The sequence below is a fragment of the Coffea arabica genome, chromosome 7e (genome assembly GCF_036785885.1).
Source record: "Coffea arabica cultivar ET-39 chromosome 7e, Coffea Arabica ET-39 HiFi, whole genome shotgun sequence".
Taxonomy (NCBI): domain Eukaryota; kingdom Viridiplantae; phylum Streptophyta; class Magnoliopsida; order Gentianales; family Rubiaceae; genus Coffea; species Coffea arabica.
The window spans coordinates 7,330,526-7,349,897 of NC_092323.1; the positions used below are offsets into that span (position 1 = coordinate 7,330,526).

The following is a 19,372-nucleotide window of genomic DNA, read 5'->3' on the forward strand; positions in this document are numbered from 1 at the left end:
TAAAAAGAATACCATTATGCACCACATGATCCTATAAGAGAGTTCGTAGGATGCTGCAATTATAACTCTCTCTTCTTTTTTTTTTTTGTAAGTAAGTTGCAATTATAACATAAGATCAACCTAGCACAAAATATGATAGCTTTGGTCTTACGTTTGGTAACGAATATAATTTCACTTCAGCAATAACAACTTCTTTTTTTTTTCTTTTTTGCCTCTTCTAGTTCATGTGCGTGCCATGGCTTTCCCACTTACTCCCAACACAGGGGTATAGTTGTCCCTTCACTAACAATTCATGGCTATTTAAGCCTTTTCAGCCTTTTTTTTTTTTTCCTCTTGTGACGGTGTTAAGCTTTATAACGTTGGTCAAGTAGTGGGGGATAAAGTGTATACTACAGAAGTTGGGTGTGATAGAATGTGACTACTCTACCCTTTTGGGGCAAAGAGTGATTAACCGTTTCTTTTTAGCCCGAAATGCCAAACGAGAATAGTCCACACGAGTCTAGTTGGCAAGGCTGCAAACGAGTCGAGACGAGTCGAGTTTTGGCCTTTGAATCGAGTCTTGACTTAATTTTATTGAACTCGAGCTCAAGCTCGAGATCGACGAGCTGACAATTTAAAACTTGAGCTCAAGATCGAAAAAAATAAAAAATAATTTATTTTATTTTTTAAAAAATAAATAATATAATTTTTTTCTTAATAAATAATAAAATATTAAGGATATATATGTAATTTTACTATTTAAATAAAAAATAAAAAATATATATACTTAAAAAAAAAATAAAAAATATATATATATACTTAAAATTATACATATATATATATATATATACGAGCTTAATATTTTGCGTTCGAGCTCGAGTCGAGCTGCTCGGTTCGTTTGCAGTCCTAAGTTGGCTCCATAGTCATTGCAAAAGTCTCTAATATAGGTAGCAAATAAATTCATTTAACCGAATTTATCCGTACCCTTGCATAAATAGATGGATATAGGTATCTTAAATTTTTACATATGGGTATAAATGGATTACCTAATTAACCCATCAAATCCAATTAACTCATTTAAAATTGTCTTCCCTCAAGTCTCCTCTCTTCCCCCACCTTTTTTTTTTCAAATTCTTCATTTTGTCATGATGTTAACTACTTTTGTTTTATTATTATTATTATTTGTTATTTTATCTTATCATTTTATTTTCTCTTAGTTTGTTAACTTACTCATTTTTCAGCATTACCACTTTATGACAAGTTTTAACATCTTTTCCTACCTTTTCAAAATGAAATTTTAAATTTACACACGAAAAAATTCTAGGGGTTCAAAATTTTTGAATTAAATTTTTATATTAACTATTATAGTATTTAGTTCAAATGTTATATTCTTATTGTTTAATTATTAAATAATATATAATTTTGCGAAATAGAGTATGGATGAAAAAAAATTGTTAATTAAGTTTAATAAACATTATAAGTAAATATTTAAAACTAATGATGGGAGTTTATAAAAAGTTAAAATAAATGGTTTATAAATGGGTAATTGGGTTACTCAATTCATTTTTTGACTTATCCATTTATACTCATCTAATTAAATGGATATAAATGGGTTGACTCACTTATACTCATTATCTATTTTAACCAACCCAAACCCGCTCAAGTCACCCATTTTGACACCTTTAGTCTCTAGTTTACTCACTACTCGCAAGACTTCGAAATTCGTGCGGAGCTAGAGCATCAACATTCAACACATGGTGGCATTTGGATCTCTATCACAAGCTAATTAAAATAGAATGCAGATCTGGTCAGTGATAATCCTCATGAAATTATTCAGATGCGTGTGCAAGACTGCCAGCCAGGTTGATGAAACTTCTGACCTCAAGTGACTGGGCCAGCCAAATTCTGTTTGCAAATATTTTATGATGATTTACAAAATCTGCAATTGGAAATAGAACACACATGATCATACGTGTGTATACAACTACACAACCCAACAAGAAAGCGATCATGAAACACAAGCATATACATGGCATTATGAAATGTCAACACACAACCACAGTTCATTGTAACGACTTGTGTAACTGGGGATGCCCATTTATTTCCAATTCTGAAAGCATGAATATCAGTGCGATAACGTCTTGGAGCTCAGGGACTTGTTAAACCACGCCTTCACCCAACTGCCACTCCTCTTACGAGAAATCATCTCCGACCTTGCCTCTGTCATCTGTGGCCGCCTCTGCTTCTTGCAGAGGACAAAGTTCCTCACTCCCTGCAATCCTATTGACTCTGATAGGTTGAGAGCTGCAACAATTGGCACGTGCATTAGTCTGTCTTCGAAGGTTGAGGACTAAGTTCAGTGCCGATTTGCTAAAGCTTGATAAATTTTTTTTTTTTTTTAAGATACTAGAAAGAGTATGCCAAAATTTAGCAGTAATACAAATAAGGACCAAGGGCCAAAACAAGAATTTGAACATAAAATCTTGAAAACTGGATTGACAAGATCCCTACCGTCCAATCCTGCATTGGCTGGATAGAGAAGGAAACTGTTGACATCAGAACCAAGAACGGGAAGGCGATCCTGGCGGGCATAAAGTTTTAGGGCTGCATCGATCACTTCTGAGACAGTCTCATTCTCGTTCACCACAAACCTTACGGGTCCAGCGCTACCAAGGACGTTTATTGTAATCAAGAACTTATTGTTACTATTATTCTTTCCATTCTTCTTCTCGTCATTCTTTTTCTTGGGCTTTGGCAGCAACATCTTGTCAGATATACTTTTCTTCAACACCCTGACATCCATAGGTTTGTGGTTTGTTTCACTCATAAAATCAGGAGATGGTTTGATCTGTCCCATTGGAAATGTGTAAAACCGTCTCGAATAAACAAACTCAAATATGTATCTATTGACCGACCGAGATAAATGAAAGAGGGTTGGATAAGAGCTTCAAGGATCAAGTCCTAGGCAGCGATAATACCAGGCTTCTTTGCTGGACCGGAAGGATGGAAAAAGAAATGGGAAAAGAGGAGAGAAAAAGAGAAGAGAACAGGAAGAGGAAGAGAGCCGCGCTTTGTGTGAATGCGCAGAACATGGGAGAGAGGAAAAGAGGGAGAGCATCAAAACTCTGAGTGTGGTTATGCAAAGCAGAGAACAGGGGAGCAAAAGATGATCAAGAGGAAAATTTACTCCTAAGTTTTGAGAGAGAGAGAAAGGGTTTGTTCTTGTTATGGAGTTGATTCTTCTGCGGTGTTGGAGGGACTGTTAGACTGCAGCGATATATATATTACTAGTAACTTTCAGGTACAGGGGTGACCTTATGCAGTTGGCTTCATGGTTTGTAGCGTCCGGGGCAGTTCTTCATGTTGGTTGCCTCAGCTAACCATTAACTCATTGGACGAAATTAATAATAATACTAATAAAATGTTTTTTTTGGGTTCTACCGATGTCACAGTTCACAAATCGAGTGTTCAAATCATCGTGTCAGCATGTGCAAGTTCCTGTTTGGTAAAAGTCCATGAAGCAAAAGTTGTTTGCCCTCTTGAAACTTTCTAATACATGCTTCTTCCAAAGCAAAGACTCCACCACTCAACCTTCCGAGGTACTATTTGCAGTTTGCCTCGTGTAGAATTTCCTCAGCTAAAACGTAAGCAAACATGCTAATATTGTTAGACCCGACTATAGCTCACAGGGAACCAACTATTCTATAGAGTAGTTGGTTACCGGATAGAATTTTAAAATTTTTTTCGAGTGTAGATCAAAATATTAAGGTCCTTAACCTCCATTATTATTATTCAAGATTTTCTAAAAATTTCACCGCCGATTGCAGTGCCGATGCACCCCATTTGATCCGGTGACAATTCGATCAAATATGTGAAAAGGAAAAAAAAAACTATAGCTCATAGTGGACGTCTCAAAATCTCTGGAATACACGTTAATAGAATACACCCAACCAAAGCGGTTGCCAGTATAGCTATTTACAATAACAATCGGGGGAAAAAAATGGCCTACAGCCAGTAGGGAATAACAGTCGAGAGAAAAGATCGCCTACCAGATGAAGTGGGTAAGAACATATGCTACTTCCCCAGAAATAGTTCACACAAATCAAAGGTTTACGTGCGCAGTATCTTCGGGGGTACATTGATAGAGAACAAAATCTTGAAATGTAAGCTAGGGAAGTTAATACTCACGGGCGTGCGTTTATAAACCACAGAATTCATTGAACCAAAAAAAAAAAAAAGAGAATCAGATTCGGAGAATTTAATAATTGGTCACCCGAAGGACCCTGTTCCCAACGTAAATGATGAGTCGAATCGAAGTAACAGATGCTCCCTCTGTCGTAAACCAGTCCTTACTTGAGGTGAAACGTGCCGGGTGCAGGTGACAAACTCCACTGACTTCGCAAGATGGAATTACAAAATTTTCAAAATTCAATTTTCCGACAGCAATTTTTCAATCATCTTTTTATCTCACATATGTCAAATCGTTACAGTAATTTTTCTAAAAAAAATCCAGAAAAATACAATCCAATCAAGGAAGTTAACCAAAAAAAAGGGTTTACCACAAGCTTCCAAGGAATTCAAATGGAAGGAACCAACGTATGAGCAAGCCCTCGCACATACGCATCCAAATACTCCTTGGAGCTTGATGGGGCACCAGTTCGGAAGACAATGACAGTGAACTCTTGGCTTCACCAAAAGCGAACGTCAAACAGCCACTCAAATAAACCTAAATGCGCCAATCAACCCTTGAATTCATGAGTTTAAAGAGTATATAATTAACTATATCTGTTCCACATATAATGGTTATCGTCTTAATAAATACAAGAACTGTAGGATCCATAGAATCAGCTGCTCCACTTTTTTCCAACGTCTTTACAAGATTTTTAACTGGGCAGGAGATGATAAGGTCTTATTAACTGTGCAACTAACATTAATCAACTAGAATTCTATATTGCAAGATGTTCTTCCCCATGTAAAATTAGTTACTAGCTTGACACCGTCTCGAGTTGACCAACATAATTACACTTGTTTGTTTGGACGCCAAAGCCAAAAGCCTCTACCTCAAGTTTAGTTAGTTACCCAGGGGAGTTCAGTTAATCTACCTAGAGCAGCTGAAAACATAGGGCAGACATGGAGAAGCGAATAAAAATGCGAAGGCAAATACAGTAATCTCAGGCAGTTAAGGAAAATGGGAATACAGGACTGGACGGTCATTGACCCGAATATTGATATGTATACTACAAATTAAAGAAATAGCGTCGTCTTTATTACTATTCCCAAGATAGGGAAATCACAGTTCTGAAAAACAACTTCAGAGTTATTTGCCTAAAAATGGCCTTCTTCCTATTTTTCTTTTGCCGTTGTTCCTTAGTTTGCTAGTATTATTATTCTTCTTTTCCTGAGCTAAGCCAAAAGGAAACATATGACACCAAGCAAATGGAGTCCAGAGGCATTTTGCATCCGCAGTTTGGTGAAGCAAATAGAGTAAGTTTTCTAAGAAGATCATTTGATTACAATTTTCTAGGCAAAAGAGTTTCGCACTTAACACATCTAATACGGCCAAGTCGGCAAATTGAAGCTATTTCACGATTAACAAGTTGTTTTGCATCAACCCTTCACCAATAGTAGGGAATTCTGGCGACAAGTTCCATTCTCCATCAACCAAGAATTTAATTTCATACCTTCATGATATAAGAGATGGATCAGAGGAGGACAACATGGATTAAGATCGAGAATGCAAGCAACATACGAGAGCATACCTTCCAGGTCTCAGCATCAATGTCGTGGAGAATTTCGTGTAAGAACCAGTGTACTCTGGTGATAGGTGCTCACCTTGACTCCATCCATCAAAGGAACCCATTACTTGTACACTCTGACACAAATGAAATGTAAGTGGGTCATTTGATCGTTACATTTTTAAGTAATATCAAATCAAAGCCAAGTGAGGCCTTATACCCGTGAGGAAAATTGTTCAATGACATTACTAAAATTCCCCCCAAAACACTGGAAAAAGGTATTTACAATGGTGTATTAGAGTTCAAACCCATAAATTGATGATGCAGGAGTAGTTTATATCAGCATGTCTAAAGTACCCTAAATGCAGATTCACGAAACTCGACTCAACTTGCAATTTTTGAGTTATTCAGAAAGTTGTAAATCTTCTTTCTCAAGCTAAACCTTAATTAAGGGCGCTTAGTATTGTAGGGCAAATGGATTGAGCGGCCTGTGAGCTACTTGAACTAAACTTGGCTCGATGTTTCTCAAGCTCAATGGCTCGATGTTTCTCAAGCTCAAACTCAAGTTTGAGCTCGATGATGCACTGGAGTCAAGCGCACACATTATTTTATTTTTCTCAAAGGCTAGTCAAGACTTGGTGAGCTTTATATATTATACATCCATATCATATACATACATACATAGAAAACCCATGGTTGTAGATGTGTGTCTGTATCTGGATAACCACTCAATATTTCTGGCTCTGCTTTGGCTTTTTGGATGTTGAGGATTTTGAATTTGAAGTTTTTTAAGGTTTAGATTAAGGAATTGTGTTTTAGGTTGAGGTTTTAAGACTGTTCTTTCAGTTGGGAGTTGAGTTTGGGGGCTAGTTGTGCTTTCAGTAATTATCTCTTCTAATATTCTCAACAAAAGGCAGAACGTTTTCAATAATAGTATTCCTTTAAAGGAACTAACCTAACCATTCCTCTCTCAATTTACCGTACAGTTTTTCAATGCAATTTATCTACCGAGAAAAAATTGGAAGGGAAAAGCAAAAAAGGCAGAAGTTTTTCAACAAAGTGTTTGTGGCAACATTCAGACAGAATGGTGTTTCATGCAATTGGTTATATAATAGATAAACCGTTTAGTCTTTCTACACAAAAGAGGAAAACATGTAGAAACAAACAATTGCAACTAGCAGGTCCATGAAACCTCTTGATGGTATGAAATTTATGGTAAGTTCTCTCAATGATTAGGTGTGTAGCCAGATTATACAGTCCAAACAGCATAAGAGAAACTAAATAAGCGAAAATCCTTACTGGCAAAAGTCATGATTCAATCAGAGAATAACACGGTTTTTTGCTAACTCACCTCCGCCACTCCATACCAATATAAAGGAACCTCTTTGGATTGAGCAGCATCCACATCCTTTGTCTGTTCCCTCAATTTTTCTTGTACAGCTTTTGCAACAGCGAAAAGATCCATCAGAGCCACCAAAAAGAGAAAAGAAAAAAGTTTTCAAGTACAAATAAGGAAGATTTGCCAAGGCTTTGTCAGACTCACAGAATTCTATTGTATTACATAATAGGTGAACCACTCTAACAGGCCAGAAATCAGCTTAATAAACAACTTAAAGCATCTAGACACCATTTTGCTTCCTCCATGCTAAAGCCACATCTTGTACAAATCTCAGTATTGATAGCACAAGTGATTCATGCGCAAAAAGTTTGGGTTCGAGTGAAGGGGCATCATTCAGCCTTCACCCTTGATAAACACAAGTCCTTTTAATACTCAAGATACTTCTTGTACTTCAGAAGATCCTGATATTTGTTCCATTTAAGCCTGAGCACAGGCCTGATGACCTCCACCAAATACTACGAGACCAGACACGAAAAACTAGAAGGCTCCACACAAGAAAGAAAGTATTTAGTTTCAGACAGTATGAGAATATACCTTCTAGCCTTGAAAGGAGGTGAGACTGAATGTACCTCCCATGTATCTTCCTCGAACCTTCTGGAATTTCATAATTAGCAATTTCTTCAGCTAAACTGACCAATGCCTGCAAATCAATAGAGATGTATGGTGAATGCCAATTATGCTGCCAGGAAGACCAGAATCCGATTTCTTGGTTGATATCAAGCTAATTGAGAAAAGTAACTAGCTCCCAAATGGTCATGTTCTAGAGAGGAAATTGGGTTATAAACAGAATACCAGTTGTGAATGTTTTAACGATTATTGGAATATATTACCACTTTGCAACATAGAACTCCAATAACGTTCCTCCTAATGTAAGGGAAGTACTTGTTAAGAAAATTGGAATTGTCATATGATACACTAGGAGAGCAGTTATACTAGAGGCAAACCTGAATCTCCAGCTCCAGAACAGCAAGTTCACTTTTAAAATTAACCAACGAATCCTCCTTGCTTTGCAACTGCAAGCATTAACGCAACTATGCCTTTACATGATAAAACAATTCGGACTACTCAAAAAAAAAAAAAAATGGGGACTACACAACAAACCTGTCGTTTCAGAACTCGATTGTACTGATTAGCATCACTAAGTTTCTTGATGATCTTTGATCTTTCAGAATCAAGAAGCAATGCCTTCAACTGATACAGGAATACATAAACCTTAGCACTGTCAGAAGAAGTTCTAACTTCCAATCAACTGCTTTCGGAGGCATAATTGCATATAAAGTGGCTTGTATGATGCTCAAACATAAATTGAAAAAAAAATTAGCAAGTACCTTTCAAAGAAGAAAATGCCTTGACTTGAGAATGAAGATTACACAACTAACATCATTCAAATGGAAAAATAGAAGGAGAAAAGAAAAAGGAAATATCTTGTATAATAACGTCAAAACTTCTTTTCCAAGTAGCCGAAAAATAGATAGAATCTAGCCAAATCAATTAGAGATGTAATTCCGACAATAAACAAATGATGAGCCCAGTGGAGTTTAATGCACTATTAAGGAGTTTAAATAATAAACCTTTTATGTATTTTCCTCTTTCATGACTGGCCCAGGTCAGAGAAATTTTCAGTAACGAATATTAATTTGCATTTACAAGGCCATACTTTACAAGCATGTCTTTCATGGAATAACGGCGAAGCATGTAAGAGAGACTGAAAAGGACAGGTTACATTCACAGGAGGATTTTTAAAATCAAGCTCACCTCCTCACTACTCAAAGGTTTTGGAGAAGCTTCATCAGACAAGTCTTCCACGTCAGTCTCATCATCCTCTGTAAACTCCTGTGACTGCAATGCTGAAAATTCCTCTTCCAAACTAGCTGGCGTGCAACGTAATTTCCAGGATATTTTATTTGCTGCGTTTTCCCGAATAGAAGCTTGATTCAGCCTCACCAACTTCTTGAGACCTTTGTTTGAGTTCCATCTAGGCCAAATTACCATGAACTCTATCAATACTCATCTTAAATCTCTGATTTGGCAGGCTCAAATAGGCTAATGCGGTTTAAAATGTGTCCTAAAAGCGAGTAGACCTCATATAAACACCTTCCAACAAAAATTTAAATATGAATGCTTGAGGTCAGCCACGGATTTAAGGGGGGGCTGGTGGGGGCTTAAGCCCCCCCCAACTTGTAAAGTTGTTCCTATTGACAAATTTGCCTCTAACTTGTTTTCTCGTAAAACCAGTATTATACCATAGACCTACAACATATACATTAGGCTAACCAAGAGAGTTTATACACGAAGAGAATAGACACCAATTCAAGCCAAACATGCAATCCATACACGTATGTGCATGTACAGAGTTGCCTACAATGATGGAGCCAAGGAGGGACAGAGGGGGCCATGAGTTTTGAAAATTTTAATTCATAATATGTAAATATGTGTAAAATAAAATTGGCCCCCTCTAAATTTTTACAATTTTAGTTTATATTATGAGAGTTGAGATATATATATATATATATATATATATATATATATATATATATATATGAATTAGTCATCTTTGAATTACCTTTTTTCTTCAGAAAAAGTTATTTATTTTTTATTGTACTAATTATTTAACTTTCAAAAATTAAACATATAATTTGATGTTCCATAGTAAATTGACCCAATGTGATGTATTAGAATAAAAAGACCCAATTCATAATTGTTAATGGGCTAAATAGACCCAATTCATAATTGTTAAAAGCAAGAACTAGTACGTCTAAGAATAGAACTTCAATATTTTGAATTCGACATTCCAAATCATCATCAATTGCAAGAATTATCTGGTATTCATGAGTTATGTCAAGACTTGGTGAAGATAAGAAAATCAGTGATATATCCTCTTATTGACAGATTTATTAGACTTGTTCTTACTCTTCCTATATCAACTGCAACTACAGAGCGGGCATTTTCAATTATGAAAATAATCAAGATAAAGCTCCGAAACAAGATGGAAGATAATTTCTTGAATGATTGTCTAACTGTGTATATAGAAAAGGAAGTTGTTGAAAAATTTAGCAGTGATTCAATCATAGATGAATTTAGTTCTATGAAAGAACGTAGAGCTCAATTTACTTCTAAGAAAAGATGTTGAAATTTCAAATTATGTTAACATAACTTTTATCTTTTTTCAATTGAAAATAGTTACATTTATATTACATGGTTATATATATATATATATATATATATATATTGCATAGGTGACATATTGGAGAGCATCTTCTCATAACGTGCAAATTGGATGGTTTGTGATGTTATAAGATATTTAATCAAAAGTTATCTTTTTTGTTAATTTTTGTTATGACTATACCGCATATTTATGAATAGACATACCTTTATAATTAAATTTAATATTTGATATTTTTAGATGTCATATATTTAAATAGAAGAAAGTTATTTTGAACATAATATATTAAAATAATTTTATTAGGAAAAAATTTTGGCCCCCCCTAAAAAAAAAATCCTGGCTCCGTCACTGCTTGAGGTAGGTTACAAAAGGTGGTGCCTACGTAGAAGAATTTATAAGCATATTTGTGGTGCTGAGCAAAATATATCTGGCATTCACCTTGCTAAGAATGGTCGCACTCCAGTACTTATTAGTATCTGGCATTCCATACTTCAAGATTTTGAACTGCAAAACAGGAATGATTATGGGTAGTGATCAGAATCAGAGTTCAACGTATTATCTTGGCGGCAGCAGCAGCAGCAAAATGAGTTGTTACGAATTGCAAAAACAAGAAGATAACTACTTACTCCACAGTCTCGGCACCTAAAATTGCCCAGCTTCAGAGCAAAATATCCAGAATTATACTTTACCCAACTCTACACAGCTAATATCGGGTTTCTCAAAAATACACCAAGCCCACATGCATTTTCTTTGTCAGCAACAAAATTTGACATTAAAACAATCAATCACATGACCAACCTGGAACAATCTTGTGCAAGGCGAATAAGAAGTTTTACCGGATAAAGACGTGTTTCAACTGTGGAGTTAAATATTCTCTCAAATGAAGGCAATCAGAGACGAACTATGAGCAGGGTTCGCCATCAAACTAGCAGTAGAAAAGCCTACTTGTCGAAAACTAGCAGGACAGATAGAGACCCGTAAATCAGGCCATTTATATCAAGAAGAAGATGGAGAGAATTCAAGATTTCAATCAATCAAAAACCCATAATTAAAATGACTTGCTGGGATACGACACGACAAGCGAGTAGAGCTGGAATCCATAATCAAACCGAAGCCGCACACAGAACTAGGCACAATCATCTCTGTATACGTGGTTGGACAGCTCATTGCCACGTTTAAAGTAACTGGGCTAGGATTTTTTTTTTTTGCTTGTAGTTTTCACTTTCTTGGAAGCCCAGATTCCTTGTGCTGTTGAAAGGAAGCCCAGCTTGACGCGGGCTTATCTTTTAAACAACTTGGCAGTTTCAAGGTGGTGGTGGTGGTGAGTTCGACGAGTCCAACCCAACTTGGTGGTATGTCATTTTGTGTTGTGGCATCATCAGTCGTCCGGCTTCAAATCCTCTCCTTAAACTTTTTAACTAGGCTAGAAATAGTTAATCAATTTTGCCTGACCCATGCATTTAAATAGATACAGATTTTGGTGAAATTATTCTTTTCTTTCACGTTGCTGCACTCCCAATAATCGAAGGTTTTGTAAGCATTCCCCAGTATCAATAGTGATGACATGAGTGCCAAATGAACAATTATTTATTAAGTACCAGTTCAAAATATATACAATTGTTTCAAAGAAATTAACAACACAATTAAGTTCGGTCCATGTTTTCTTGTTTCAACGTAACCTGCTGGTTTGCCGAATCAACATGAATTTTTCAACCAAATCTGTTGGACTCTGTCGTGCCAAACTTCCATTAAATTACAAGTTGGACTCTGGGTAGATCAACCATAAGTCAGGACACCATTAAATTCTGTAGGAAACAGTTATGTGGAAAACTCCGGTGCTCATTCAGATCAACCTTGCTGACCCCTAAATTCAACCATGGATCAACTTCCAACTAAAACGTTATTCTTTTTTTTTTTTTCCTTTTCCTTGAGCAACAGGAAAATTTTATAAGTGTGTTTGTAGCAAAGAAAAATTGCTACATTTTTTATGAACAAATTTTTTAATCGCCCTTTTATCTCACATATGTCAAATTACTATAGTGATTTTTCTAAAAAAAAAAAAAAAAATTCCAGAAAAATACAATCCAAACAATGCAAATTCACTATAACTAATGCTAAAGCAAATGTGAAACAAACCAAGCTAACATCGCCTTGCCTTAAGCTCACCACCATCATCTAGTGCTATTTCAGTAAACATCTACCCGGACTGACGTCATTATCCAATACATGTCAATAATGGGTTCTGTAGTTCTCCTTTTTTAAAAATCAGAATGAGGACCCCAGAAGTATATTTATTCTTGATTGATTGCCTAAAACAAATTCAAAGAATTGAAGATGAAGGGCGGGGACGGAGATTTTCCTGCAAAGTAGGCGGAATGAACGTCTAGAGTTGCTTGCTTCTTAATTCTTCTTTACTCAGTGCTCAATTTCAAAATCAAATAATCACTCCTCCGTCATTCTTGCATTTAAAAAAGGTCCAGCAGAAAGTCGACAAGATCATCCGCTAGTCTGGAACTTTTTGTCAATGGATGACGTCATCGGAAACCAACTTCTGAATGGTCAACTTTTTATTTTATACTCCCTCCCTTTTTTTTTTATAACTGACGTTTAAGATTTTACACACCAATTAAGAAAAGTTTTTCATTGCTTAAATCTATACACTACTTTCCTTTTGTACCCTCATTAATTGTCCAATTCACCCATATTTTCTCTCACTAGAGTACTAAATGGTGCTGTTTTACTAGGACAAAAGCAATGCAATTACTAGGGTTGTTACAAAAAAAGAAGCAATAATTACTAGGAGTAGTAATTAAGAACCCTGTATTGGAAAAGAGAGATAAATGGGTAAAATTGTGAAAAAATAATTAATATTGTATGGGGATAATAAAACGACAGATAAAAGTACACTAGAGCAAATATCTTTAACGTCAGTTATAAAAAAAGGGAGGGAGTAGTATATACAAACCAATTCAAGGCTCGTTCCATCAAATATCAACTGAACTAAAAGAGGCCTCTAATTAGTTGTCGTTTTTAAGTGAATTTCTTTAGAGTGCGCGCCTGATATCAGAAGCTAATTAGGTCCCTCAGGATTTTAAAATCAATTTACTAGCAATTGGAATTAGACGGTTGAAGTGTGTACACACATGCTCCTTACAGATTGACGCAGTTTAAAGTTTTAAAACTTCACAGTCTTTGCTTTGTAGTTTGACTTCCACAATGGTGCATATATCGTTTAGACAGATGGTTATTTTTAGTCGCTTTTTTATAAGTGAATTCATTTGATTATTAATTTTTTTTTTTTTTTAGTAAACTAAATAGTTTCATGGCCGCTACGCGAAACTCTTATACAAACCTTTGATTTAGAGGTGGGTTTTTTCACTCTCTCTTCCATGGCTTTGGAGTCTAGCTTTGTTAATATTGGATCACTTTACGAGATGTAAGCTGGTAATAATAAAATAATGTATCACTAGACAGTGGTTCTTTTTTACACTCCATTATTCAATCTAGTAGGATAGGAGGATTTCATTGGTGGGTGCATTCTTTTTGTTGGTTTCTTTTCTTTTATAAACGTGTAACTCAGCCACCTCTTCGATTCCAGAAAGTTGTCTGACCCTCTGAGGACGTTAAAGAACGTCGTCATAGATAGGCCTGTTATTAACTGTTTTTTTTGTAGTAGTAGTGTATTTTTCCGAATACGACGATTATTCAAAAGTTGCCGTCTGGTGTTTTAGCTTCTCTCCCACTAAATTGCTAAAATGACGCACATTTATTTATCCCTTGACTGACTACATAAAGACATTTCTTTACTGGTATTAATTGACTATGCCTTGAGGAGATCCAATCTTCTGTCGAAGCTCGCCAACCCCTTTTTTTTTTTTTAACGATAACTATTGTTTAGCTTCTTCTCGTACAGAAACAAACAAAACCGTAGCTTATGAGCCCACGTCACGAAACGGCACAGTAGACTGGAAATACGTAGTAATTTAATCACAAATTACTGTATAAAAATATGTTTCGTGTACAACTTCTTTGGGGAAATTCCAGTTGATTTTTGCTATTGGTGCAAATTAATAATTGATGTTCTTTCATTTATGTTACATGATTGGATTTATTATTGACATTATTAGTACAGAGTCTCTCTCTTATTATGATGGAACCCACTAATTGACTCGGTTATCTTTTCAATAATAAAAAAAAAACTGTATTATTATTGGAAAGCATTAAGCTTAAACTCGTTAGATTAACAGTCAACGAGTTGCAAGGTAGCTTTATAGTTAGACAGATATTTGTTTGGTGGAGGAAAACCCATCATCCAAGCCGAAGAGGAAGAATAACTAACTGTGAACAAGAAAAGCCACGTGCCAACAGTAGGCAAGGAATAATAAAGAAAAAATAAATAAATCCAGATCCCGGAAAGATGCCCGAGGCATTATGTGGTGAGGGCAACATAGAATAGAACCTGACTAAGGACTCTCAAGAGTGGGATGAGGGGTCAGCCAACCGTTCTCAAGCCTGGTCAAAGGTTGAAAGGACCGCCCCCTACCAGAACTTATTTGCACCTCGGAGATCGCCGCCGGCCGGTTTTTCTTCTCCCTTCTTTTCTGTTGTCTTTGTCTCTCCAAAATCGATACAGAAACCCAACATAAATTATTTAACAAAAATCATGTGTTTGAGTTATATTGTTGATGTGAGAACCGCATTAGTGAATGATTTTTAAAATCGTTGCTAGAGAGATCTATGATTCTGATTTGTAATATTAATCGGAGCAAAACTCACTCAAACTATTTTCATTATCGATTGGTTTAGCTACATCTGATTTAATCATCCCATGTATAAAATTGGTGCAAGACAAATTGATCTGCAATTTCAGAAATTTCAATTTGCACTCATCTTTAAATTTACCAGGTTTTCAAAGAATTACCCATACAGCGCGATTTAACTCAGTAATATTAACAAGTCAAGAAATATTATTGATGTCATCTCCTAGTAATTCATAAATACATCACATCTTTCCAAGAATAAACACCATACATGTTAATAATAATACTTTTCTTATTATATTTTATAATCATTATTTGTATACTATTCCAGCATTTATAGATCCTTTTTTACCCTTGGCTAGACAAGATCCATATAGATGAAAGTAGAAATTTTCTAACAATGATTAAGATATACTAGAATCACAGTTAACCTATTTTATGGATGTACATATTAATGATGTTTTATTTTAAAAAATACTAATAATTAATTATTACTTTATTTTTCATTTATAAATTTTCTTTACTCAACTTTATAATTTTGCTTGAATTAAATTTTAATGAATGACTAATGGACAGATAGACAGACTCGTGAAAGTAATTTGACCCAAGACAATTTCTCACACAATTTTTCCGAAAAATGGACGTCAAGAGGGGCAACAAATATCATCAATTACTACTCCCAACATTAATCATGCAACAAAAGTCGACGCAAAATTTTCTTTGGATCCTCAATTTTCTACTACCCCACTGTTCAGTGTCCAGTCAACGCTACAGTGCATTGTAGAATTGGCTTCCCCAAGTCCAGCCCATAGTGCGAAGATGTCATGAATGCGAGACTAGGAACGAGTCTAATCCGATGGAGCGCGTGATGCTCATTCCTCATTGAAACAGAGCAATTAATTATTCATTAAATGCCGTTACCAGAATATTCAGACCTTAACAAAAATAAAAAGATCTTGATTTTGTATTGGTCCCTGCGGCCTACTAAAGTTCCTCTCGATAACACATTAGCCCTGCGAATCAATTATCCCATCTCTCTTTTTCTCAGTACTCTCTCTCCCTCCCTCCCTTCAATTTCAAGCTGACCCCGATTTTCCCTTGTCTTCCACGATCAATCAAGTCTGATCATCTTTTTCCCCTATTGATTCATTTTAGTAGTAGTTTCCTGGCTTATGCAACGGAAAAGATGGAGAACTTACTGGGACTTTTGAGAATTCATGTCATCCGAGGTGTTAACCTTGCCATAAGAGACGTTAGAAGCAGTGATCCTTATATTATCGTCAGGATGGGCAAACAGGTCAGTAGTATTAACTATTAATCTCTCCGTTACAACTTATATTTCATTGACTTTGCCTTGCTTGACATGCTTTCCAATGTTTCTAGTGTTTTCTAGTCATATCATTCCTAGGATATCTCAAACTCTTCTCCGATTACTTCCTTCAAGTGTGAGATTAGCATTGTATTCGATTTAAAATGAAAAAATCCCTGTACTTCTTGAGGTTCAGCTTTTGAAATTTTAGCAATATTTCAACTCCTTAATAAACTCACTCGTAATTGAGAGACGTTGTTGACTTCTGGTTTGTATATGCTTGCCTAACTCTTAGCAATTGGAAAATGGCCCAGAAAGATCGGTTGTTCAAACATCAAATATTGGTGTTAGTTACCTAGCCAGCTAGTTGTACGATTCGTCTCTGTTGTTGGAATTAGAGTTGCCAAAACGCCGAAATCATATCTAAAAGAGAAGGAAAAAGTCGAAATCTTGTAATGGGCTCGTCTGTAGTGTAACGGAGGTGACAAATTAATTGTAAATTCAAGAGGTTGACTGCCATTTTTTGTGTTTTTTTTTTTTTTGCCCCCGGCGGGGTGGGGGTGGGGGTGTTACAACTACTTCTGGTCCTGCTTGAGCACTGAGGGTGTTTAATTTCTTGACAAAAGGAAGCAGACCAGCTGTATATGAGGACTAAATTTCTGGATATGACTTTCAGTCTATATAATAGATTATTATTTCAACTTACACGTAGTTCGAACTTTCTACTGATTTTTTCTGAACTGTACATGTGAAGCAGAAATTGAAGACGCGTGTGGTGAGGAAAAATGTAAATCCTGAGTGGAATGAAGACCTTACACTATCAATTGCAGATCCAAGCATCCCAATCAAGCTAGTAAGTATCATACTTTTTTATAAGTATGTTATAGTGGTGCTTTTTGAGTAAGGTGCAGTTATGAACTGTAAAGTTTTTTGCCTTTTAGGGAATTGAGAAACATTAGGTTCGTTCGCAATACAAAATGAATTGTATGAGGAGAGTTTTTGCACCACTGATGCTCAAGTAGGAACAAAGTCTTCTGTTTGAAAATAACTTACGTTGGATTAGTGTTTGCAGTCGTCGAAAAGTTTAGGCCTTGCTTGGATTGCTGTTTTCCGTAGAAAAATTTCATCATTTTCCGTGAACACATTTCCCTATTACCTTTTTTCCTCACATACATCAAATCGCTATAGTATTTTTTCCATGAAAAATGACGGAAAATGCAATCCAAACGGGACCTTAGTTTCTTGTTGCGAAGGCTGAAAAGTAAAATCTACATTTATGTTCTGTGAAGGATCAAGGCATATTGACCATTGATTGATTCTATCCCCGTATGCATAGCTCCAATTAGATAATTGGGTTCCTGTCATCTAGGTGGTCAAGGTTCAAATTCATGCTGATGCATTATTTGCTTAATTTTCTTACCATGTTGAAGCTAATTCAATGAGCTTAGATACTAAGCCTCGCTCTTAATGGCGTGCGATGCAGCAAGTTTTTGACAAGGATACATTCAGTCTTGATGACAAAATGGGAGATGCAGAGTTTGACATTGGACCGTTCATTGAGGCTGTAAGGATGCGGTTAGAGAACATCCCCAGTGGAACTGTTATCACCAATGTAAAACCAAGTAGGCAAAATTGCCTTGCTGAAGACAGCAGTATTGTTTGGGAAAATGGAAAAGTTAAGCAACATATGTTTCTTAGACTGCGAAATGTTGAGCGGGGTGAAGTGGAGCTTCAGTTGGAGTGGATAGATGTTCCTGGCTCCAGAGGTCTGTAATTGCCTGGCTGTGTCACGTCCCGTGGTGTACAGTCAAGAGTTGTGGTGTCGTAAAATGATGCAAAAATAAGATCCTCATTTTACTCCTGTTGTTCATTCGCTTTTGTAAAATGGAGCCAGAAAATTTTGTGATATATACCTGGTATTTTATGATTTTAATGAAGTATGTGAGAAAGCAATATCATTGAAAGCTTGTATGCGAATTACAACCCATTTATGAATTAATCCATCCGTATTACTAGAAACTTTGCATTCACCACGTACGTGCTGAGGCCTTGTTTGGAAAGCAATTAAATTATTACGTTTTTCGTGAATATATTTTTCAATGACTTTTTTATCTCACATATATCAAATTGTTACAGTAATTTTTTTACAAAAAATCTAGAAAAATGCAATCCAAACATAACCTAAGAAACTGGGAATCAATTGGTTCGAATTTACAAGGCTGTGTTGTGTTGTTGCCTTCACTTGTTTGTTTATTAAATTAACTTTTGTATATATTGGGCTTCTCTTCTTACCTGCATTTCTGCTTTCTAGGGGCTTTAGTTTTGTGCTGGGGCCTCTAATTTTAGTCTAATGGTATGTACCTATATGGGCAGCCGAATAAAAGGATGCTAGTTTCGTTGCTAGTCGGATTAGGGCCCTCTTTGACCAGAAAAAAGATGCTACAAAGCATATGTCATAGTCAGTCGGGTAGCTTAATTTATTTGAAAGTAAAACTGAAGGCGTGCAGTCAGCTCAGGGGAACATATTGATGTCGTGATCAATAGTTCACGTTTTAAGGTCCACCTGCGTTGCGTGGCGCCGGGCATCTGGGGGCTCAGAAAGGACACTTGGCGGAGTTTTATTAGTTCATGCCATCACCATCCCCTCCTCCATCGTCACTTTTACAGACTTTTTTTTTTTTTTTTTTTTCCGATGACTGAGAAACTCAGACTTTTTCGTTACTAAAGTTGACCTGCGAGAAACCTTCAAAAGCCGGCAACTTTTGAAGGCTCCCGCAGACCTTAATAAACCCAAACCCCAAACCCCCCCGAACCGATGTGGGATAGAAACCCCACAGGGGTGCCCCGCTGCTAAGAAGTAAAGACCCCCCAGACACCCACTGAAATGGAGAGATCACCTCCCCGAGGTTTCTGTCTTTTTCCGATGACTGAGAAACTCAGACTTTTTCGTTACTAAAGTTGACCTGCGAGAAACCTTCAAAAGCCGGCAACTTTTGAAGGCTCCCGCAGACCTTAATAAACCCAAAC

The 19,372-nt window shown here is 36.2% G+C and overlaps 3 protein-coding genes across 8 annotated transcripts; 1 reads left to right on the top strand and 2 right to left on the bottom strand.

Annotated features, from left to right (window-relative positions):
- Positions 1–1,842: 1,842 nt before the first annotated feature.
- On the bottom strand, positions 1,843–3,223 carry LOC113701525 (uncharacterized). The gene is made up of 2 exons (XM_027222235.2): positions 2,491–3,223; positions 1,843–2,283 (listed from the first exon to the last, which is right to left on the bottom strand). The coding sequence occupies exons 1-2, from the start codon at positions 2,834–2,836 to the stop codon at positions 2,105–2,107; spliced, it is 525 nt and encodes a 174-aa protein (XP_027078036.1). The 5' UTR covers positions 2,837–3,223; the 3' UTR covers positions 1,843–2,104.
- A 2,000-nt stretch (positions 3,224–5,223) lies between these two features.
- LOC113702128 (protein PTST, chloroplastic) lies at positions 5,224–11,349 on the bottom strand. Of its 5 annotated transcripts, none has more exons than XM_027223134.2 (10): positions 11,113–11,348; positions 10,903–11,024; positions 10,715–10,780; positions 8,869–9,088; positions 8,215–8,304; positions 8,058–8,126; positions 7,648–7,753; positions 7,066–7,154; positions 5,739–5,851; positions 5,224–5,660 (listed from the first exon to the last, which is right to left on the bottom strand). In XM_027223134.2, the coding sequence occupies exons 3-10, from the start codon at positions 10,762–10,764 to the stop codon at positions 5,558–5,560; spliced, it is 840 nt and encodes a 279-aa protein (XP_027078935.1). In that variant the 5' UTR covers positions 10,765–10,780; positions 10,903–11,024; positions 11,113–11,348; the 3' UTR covers positions 5,224–5,557. The 5 variants fall into 5 exon arrangements, with proteins under 5 accessions (XP_027078935.1, XP_027078937.1, XP_027078936.1 ...); XM_027223136.2 differs by having other exon boundaries at positions 10,903–10,932; positions 11,113–11,253; XM_027223135.2 differs by having other exon boundaries at positions 10,903–10,932; positions 11,075–11,232.
- A 4,611-nt stretch (positions 11,350–15,960) lies between these two features.
- On the top strand, positions 15,961–18,309 carry LOC113701401 (protein C2-DOMAIN ABA-RELATED 2-like). Of its 2 annotated transcripts, none has more exons than XM_072060444.1 (3): positions 15,961–16,333; positions 17,100–17,198; positions 17,829–18,309. In XM_072060444.1, the coding sequence occupies exons 1-3, from the start codon at positions 16,223–16,225 to the stop codon at positions 18,117–18,119; spliced, it is 501 nt and encodes a 166-aa protein (XP_071916545.1). In that variant the 5' UTR covers positions 15,961–16,222; the 3' UTR covers positions 18,120–18,309. The 2 variants fall into 2 exon arrangements, with proteins under 2 accessions (XP_071916545.1, XP_027077830.2); XM_027222029.2 differs by having other exon boundaries at positions 15,969–16,333; positions 17,103–17,198.
- Positions 18,310–19,372: the final 1,063 nt, after the last annotated feature.

What these genes read in the sequence shown, in the direction of transcription:
- LOC113701401 (XM_072060444.1), top strand. Translation starts at nt 16,223, where the DNA reads ATGGAGAACTTACTGGGACTTTTGAGAATTCATGTCATCCGAGGTGTT. An exon ending in TCGTCAGGATGGGCAAACAG is followed by an intron (nt 16,334 to 17,099) that starts GTCAGTAGTATT and finishes GTACATGTGAAG; the next exon opens with CAGAAATTGAAGACGCGTGT. An exon ending in CAAGCATCCCAATCAAGCTA is followed by an intron (nt 17,199 to 17,828) that starts GTAAGTATCATA and finishes CGTGCGATGCAG; the next exon opens with CAAGTTTTTGACAAGGATAC.
- LOC113702128 (XM_027223137.2), bottom strand. Translation starts at nt 10,764, where the DNA reads ATGGAATGCCAGATACTAATAAGTACTGGAGTGCGACCATTCTTAGCA. An exon ending in GTGCGACCATTCTTAGCAAG is followed by an intron (nt 9,089 to 10,714) that starts GTGAATGCCAGA and finishes AATTTGGCCTAG; the next exon opens with ATGGAACTCAAACAAAGGTC. An exon ending in TTGATGCTGAGACCTGGAAG is followed by an intron (nt 5,661 to 5,738) that starts GTATGCTCTCGT and finishes TATATCATGAAG; the next exon opens with GTATGAAATTAAATTCTTGG.
- LOC113701525 (XM_027222235.2), bottom strand. Translation starts at nt 2,836, where the DNA reads ATGGGACAGATCAAACCATCTCCTGATTTTATGAGTGAAACAAACCAC. An exon ending in AGCCAATGCAGGATTGGACG is followed by an intron (nt 2,284 to 2,490) that starts GTAGGGATCTTG and finishes CAATTGTTGCAG; the next exon opens with CTCTCAACCTATCAGAGTCA.